This window comes from Astyanax mexicanus, chromosome 18 (assembly GCF_023375975.1).
Source record: "Astyanax mexicanus isolate ESR-SI-001 chromosome 18, AstMex3_surface, whole genome shotgun sequence".
Taxonomy (NCBI): domain Eukaryota; kingdom Metazoa; phylum Chordata; class Actinopteri; order Characiformes; family Acestrorhamphidae; genus Astyanax; species Astyanax mexicanus.
Window position 1 is genome coordinate 14,894,001 of NC_064425.1, and position 6,000 is coordinate 14,900,000.

At 39.9% G+C, this 6,000-nt stretch overlaps 1 protein-coding gene across 2 annotated transcripts in view; it reads left to right on the forward strand.

The window, feature by feature from the left end:
• dph1 (diphthamide biosynthesis 1) overlaps nt 1-6,000 on the forward strand; it is a 154,849-nt gene that overhangs the window by 112,151 nt on the left and 36,698 nt on the right. For both annotated transcript variants that reach the window (XM_022670549.2, XM_022670553.2), the window contains 2 exons: nt 245-401; nt 5,381-5,481. In XM_022670549.2, the coding sequence (XP_022526270.2) occupies nt 245-401; nt 5,381-5,481 (258 nt within the window). The remainder of the gene's footprint in view (nt 1-244; nt 402-5,380; nt 5,482-6,000) is intronic.

Here is a 6,000-nt window from a genome sequence, read left to right on the forward strand (position 1 = left end):
CAGATATGTTTGTTGCCAAATATTTGACATATCCCTAATTTTGTTATTGTTATATCTCACTGTGTACATATATACTGTATGTACTGCGTATGTAATCACATAACTCCAGTCAGTTGGCTGCAACTGAACAGTAAGCCATAACTACCAGGGTGTCCTTCAGTCCATTACGTTCTGTTTTATGGAGAGTTCAGAGAGTTCAGTGCTTTGTGTGTGTGTGTGTGTGTGTGTGTGTGTGTGTGTGCAGGTATGATCCGTACAATAAGGTCTTCTCTCGGGAGCACTATGACCACGAGGCCATGCGGGCAAACCGACTGCAGGCCATAGAGAAGGCACGGTCAGCCCAGAGATGGGGTCTCATTCTGGGCACGCTCGGACGTCAGGGAAATCCCAAAATCCTTGAGGTGAGGAGATGCAATTTTATTGGGTATTTCATTGTGTGTGTGTGTGTGTGTGTGTGTGTGTGTGGTGCTTGCTCATATTTCCCACATCTCCCACACATTTACACACTCTCTCTCACACTGACTCAAGACCACGTACAGATACATAAAGAATCACACAAACGCACACAATCTCTCTCCTCCGTTTTGCTGTAGTGGAATGTGCCGGGGGTCTTAATCAGTTGTTGGTATGGTGGAGGGGGTTGTCCCCTACCCCCCATCACTCCCTTTGTTCTCTGCCTCTTTTGATCTACTCATTTTTGTTTTTTCTCATGTATTGTGTTTGACTTTGTTTTGACTGTTTTTTCTGCTCTTGCTTGTCTCATCTCCTCTTAATTGGTATGCATGGAGGAGGAGGAGGAGGAGGAGGGGAGTGAGAGAGGCAGAGCACATTTTGCTGTCAAATGAGATTTTTAAGCCAGAATGAATCTCTCTCCATCAGTTTCTCTCTTCCGCAATATATACATATAAGAGAGAGAGAGAGAGAGATGGAACTCTCTGATGGAAGACTAACTATATGTCCAGATGTCTAAATGACAATATTTTTATTTGGAATTTGGCAGAAATGTCCGTAGTTTATAGAATAAAACAACAATGTTCCTTTTACTCAAATATATACCTATAAATAGCAAAATCAGAGAAACTGATTTAGAAACTGAAGTGGTCTCTTAATTGTTTCCAGAGCTGTAGATCTATTATAGGTCTGCCATATTGTATTGTACGCAAAAATATCGGCAAAATGTTTTTGCAAAAACGTTGCAAAAAACTGAAATATTGTGATATTATTGTAGGTCCATATGGGCCATCAGGGTACATTTTTTTGGTGTTTGTAGCTAAAGAAAACTTGCACTGTTCTCATTTTCCTTTTAATATCTGCTAGAGACAGACGCATAAACCCTGAAATATTGTGATTTTATTTTAGGGTCATATCGCCCACCTCTATTACTCTTTTTTTTTTCTCAGTATTTCTCACTCTTTCTGTCTCTTTGTGTATAAATTACATCTCTCCAACAGTAATTCTATATCCCTTTCCATCTGTCTCACTTTTTAGTTTCTCTCTCAGATTCACAATTTCTTTAATGAATAATCATTAATGTTTTGGACACTGTGTTATCCAAGAATCATTGTGATAAAGAATATTTTTGTCGTTTTAAACTATTGAACTAATAATACAATATTTACATTTTATGACATACTTCTAAAGAGCAAAAACATCATATCATATATTCAGACACTGGAATTAAAATATATAATAGCAAATCTAAAAAGTCTAAAAACAGCCACAGTTTTTAAAATAATTTGGCCTATTGGCTTATTAATGTTAATGGTCCATTTATAATAACTCAATCAATATTAAGGTCATGTTGATATACATAGTGCAATAAGTTGGTAATGTTATTATTATGACATGCCTCCTCTCTCAGCTCATCTCTCCAACACTGTCTCTGTCTCTCCTTCTGCTTATACAGCTCACTGTCTGTCAGTCTCTCACTTTCTCTGTCTCTCTCTCTCTCTCTCTCTCTCTGTTTATCTCTCTTTGTGTTTCTCATCATCTCTTTTTCTCTCTTACTGTGTTTCTTTACACTTACGTATTCTCATTCTTCGTTTCTTTTCTGCCTCTCTCTCACACACAGCGTGTGTTATTTCTCAGTGTCTCAATCTCTCTCTCTCACGAAGACATTTTCTCTCTCATCCTCTCACTCGTATCTCTTGTTCTCTGATTTTTCTCTTCTGTGTCTCTTTTTAAGTGAAAGTGTCTCTTTCTCTCTTTTGTGTTTGTCTGCTTCTCACTCTCTCTGTTTCTCTTTCTGTCGTTCTGGTTGGATCTCTAGTAATCCTCCTTTCAGTCACTCAGATGCTTATTCTGGAGAAGCAGGTCTGTGTATCCATCATTTGGTTGAAGTGTGTGTTGTGTGCGTGTGTGTGTGTGTGTGTGTGTTTGTGTGAGAGTTTTATTTCCACACGCTCCCTGGCGTAGTCCCACCGGAGGCCCTCCTAGATGAGGCATTAGTCAGTGTGAGCCGTCACTTTCCACAGTGTCACATGTATTAAGAGGAGAGCAGGTTTTGAAGTTGAAGAGCGGAGGTGATTTGAAGCCGCTGAAAGAGAATGAATGTATTTTAATAGGATTTAGAACAAAAAACGGCATGCATTTATTCAGCAGCAGAGGAGTCTCTGGGACTGGAGAACAAGCCACCGTGCTAAATGTACATCAGTCATTTCTCACGCTCCCTGCTGAAAGTGGATCACGTCTGCGACCTGTTCTGGGTCAGCTACACCTGCCCTAATCTGCCCGTTCACACCATGAAGATCAAGAACACGCTGCTTTCTTTTTTTTTTTGTTTTTTTTATAAGTTATGTATTTGATTTTATTTTATTATTTTATTTTTTTGGGAAAGATGTTGAGCTTTGAAGCCATGCAAAGCCAGTGTTTCACTCTGCTGATGTCTTTGCTGAGGCCTTTGCTGGTAATATTTATGGTCCAATGGGCTTCACACTTCAAAGTGTGTGTTGAGAGCGCAGCCGTGTGTATCGTTCCTCTGCTCAAGAGGGCTTCTCGTCTCGTGGAGGGGGGTGATGTTATTCTCCCGCTTCGCTTCGACTGGAGCCTGTGTGAAGTGTGATTAACGAAGGAGGTGGATTAGCGAGAGAAGGCCATGTTGGAATGGCTGCATGTATACACACTCATCCATCATACACAAACACTCACACACTGGAAGACTCTTTGCTGAGAAGGTATGATGCATATATGTAGATATATTTGCTTGAATGATCTAGATTAGTATCGAACAAAACAGCTGGAGGTTTTCAAACATACCTCCCACCTGTAAGGGTCTTTAAACACATAGAAATTATTGTTATTGCTATATGTTTTTGGACAAAAATCCATGTAATATTATAACCACCTTGTTTCTACGCACATTATCCATATTTTCAGCTCCACTGAGCATACAGGACACTTTACTAATTCTGTACTCTACAATTTAATAATACTGTATACGTAGACTGTAGTCCTGTATCGGTTTCTCTGCATTATTATATATGATCCTCTTTTCACCCTGATCAGGACCCCACATGACAGACCACCACAGAGCAGCTTAGATTTCCAGATTTCCAATAAGGCTGGGTGCAGCTGCATTAGCATTAGCAGCTAACCGCTAGTGCCACACTGGGGAACCCTACGTGTTTCAGTAAGCCAGGGCAATACTAGCTAACAGTTCATACCATGTAACTTGTTTTAACACGATAAACACACAGGATACAGTCTGATATACTCGCCTCTCGTTGGTGAAGGAGCTAGGGCTTTGCACAGTTAGCAGATAATGCTAATACTTCTCCAGCAGTGCTGGAGAACTAAACTAAAACTCCTGTATAACGCTGTACTTCAGCAGAGTGGCTTTAGTGCTCCTTACAACCTGACTGATAAAATTCATGCATAAGTCTCACTGGAAATAAAAGAAGCACTGACAATTTTTTTGGAAAATTAAAGAATTTTAAGTGTGTCTTATAGTGCGAAAAAAAAAAAAAAAAAAAAAAAAAAACAGAAGATGTAAAGTCAGAGACGGGAGCTCTGAATCTGTTGCTGCACAGGCTGTGATGTCCGTCCTCTAGTCTTTCATCAGTGCTCACTTTCAGTCCAGCAGTGACATGAAACAGTGGTGTTTAAGAACTCCAGCAGCATTGCTGTGCTTGATCCTTTAATGCCAGTACAACACACACCAACACCTCAAGCACCACCACCATGCCAGTGCAGTCACTGCACTGCAATAATTGACCCTCTACCCAAATAGAACAATTATTGCTCTGTGATGATCTTTTGGGGTCCTGATAGATCTTAGATTGGGCCCAAAACATCCAACCCGACCCGACCCGATCCGGCCCAAGCCCAACCTGACTTGTGAGTGACTTTGTGAGCCTGAGCCTGATTTAAACTCGTCATTTTTTTTAGTAAGTATAGCGCTAAAACTGAGCTTTTTATAAAAAAATAAATTAGGCTGTTTGAATGAGTGAAATCTGTTCAGAATGATGTTAAATAACATTGCAACACTGAAGAAGCATAGACCTATTATGTAAGAAAAAACATTTATTAAGAAAAACAAGTCAAGTGCGTATTCCAATTGTGCATTCCAACTTTTTTAAACACAGTTTAATGCAATCTACACAATTTAAAGCAATAAAAAAAACAAACCATCTCGACCCGAACCAATGCCCGTCTTCGGGCCGGGTTGGACTCAAGAAAATGGTCTGTGACATCTGTTTATTTTTTTTATTTATTTATTTTTTTTTTTTACTTTTTTTAGTGTATATAAAGCTATGCGGTGATAATCACAATCAGACTTGGACTCGGGTTAAGAATCTAAACTCTAGGTCCTGAGCATTTAAGAACAGAATAAAGAGGATGAAAAGCATGCAGAGAAACAGATACAGTACTACACTCTCTGTGTAGATTTATAGAACTACAAAGTGATCCTATATGCTAAGTGTAGCTTAGCTGATAACATGGTTTTAAATATCTGTTCATTTGATTGAAAACAGATGATGCATCAGTTTCATCAGTAGCATCCAAACTAAAAATCAGCGCTCTTAAATGACTCTAATGCTGATATACTGATATATGGCAGTATGGAACTAGTGGTATGCTCTGCGTAGCTCAGCACTCTTCAATGCACAGGGGGTCTTTAGATCCTCTGTCTGCTCTGAAGTGTTTGATGTCTGGTAGAAGGATCAGTTCTGGATGGAGGTTGTGCCCAGCGGAGGCAGCAGAAGCCCTTTTTAGTACAGAATGCCCCCCAGACAGGCCAGGGTCGTTTGGTAATTGGCTATGATGAATAAATTGATGATCTCTTTTCTTGTGTCTTCTCTTTTTTCCCCCCCCACCTGTCCTAATCTCACACCCTCTCACCCGGCCCGTCTTTCTCTCCATCACCCTCTTTTTTCTCTAGCATTTGGAGAATAAGCTGGAGGCTCTGGGAAGGTCGTTCACCAGGGTGCTGCTCTCTGAGATTTTCCCCAGCAAGCTGGCTCTGATGGCAGATGTCGACGCGTGAGTCTCGCCTCTGCCGCCGCGCCTTCATGCACAGTCACGTTCTCATTTTCACGCAATTAAAAACCAGATCATATTCCACACACACACACACACACACACACAAGGCAGCTTTCCCCAAAACAAGGCGTGCATTAATCTCTGGTTTAGTGCCCCCCTGAGGACCCCCGAGAAGGCAAAGAAACATGCAGGAGTAGACACTTGTGCTGGTATGACACCAACTTATATTATTACAACACTTTATTTAAAAGGTAAGTATGTACGGGCTTTATATCACATTCAAAAGCAATGAATTATATACTTTTTTTTTATAAATAGCTCATGCCAATACTAGTATGCCAAAATATATATTTATAATAATTGATCCTTTATGTTATCAAGGAGTGTTGACATTTTGTTAAAATATCAATCAATCAATCAATCAGCCTTTATTTCCTCTCGGAATACAATGAGGGTGACCCTCATTTTCAATGCATCCAAGCATTTACAAAATTAAAAAAAGCTGAAAAATAAGTTTAA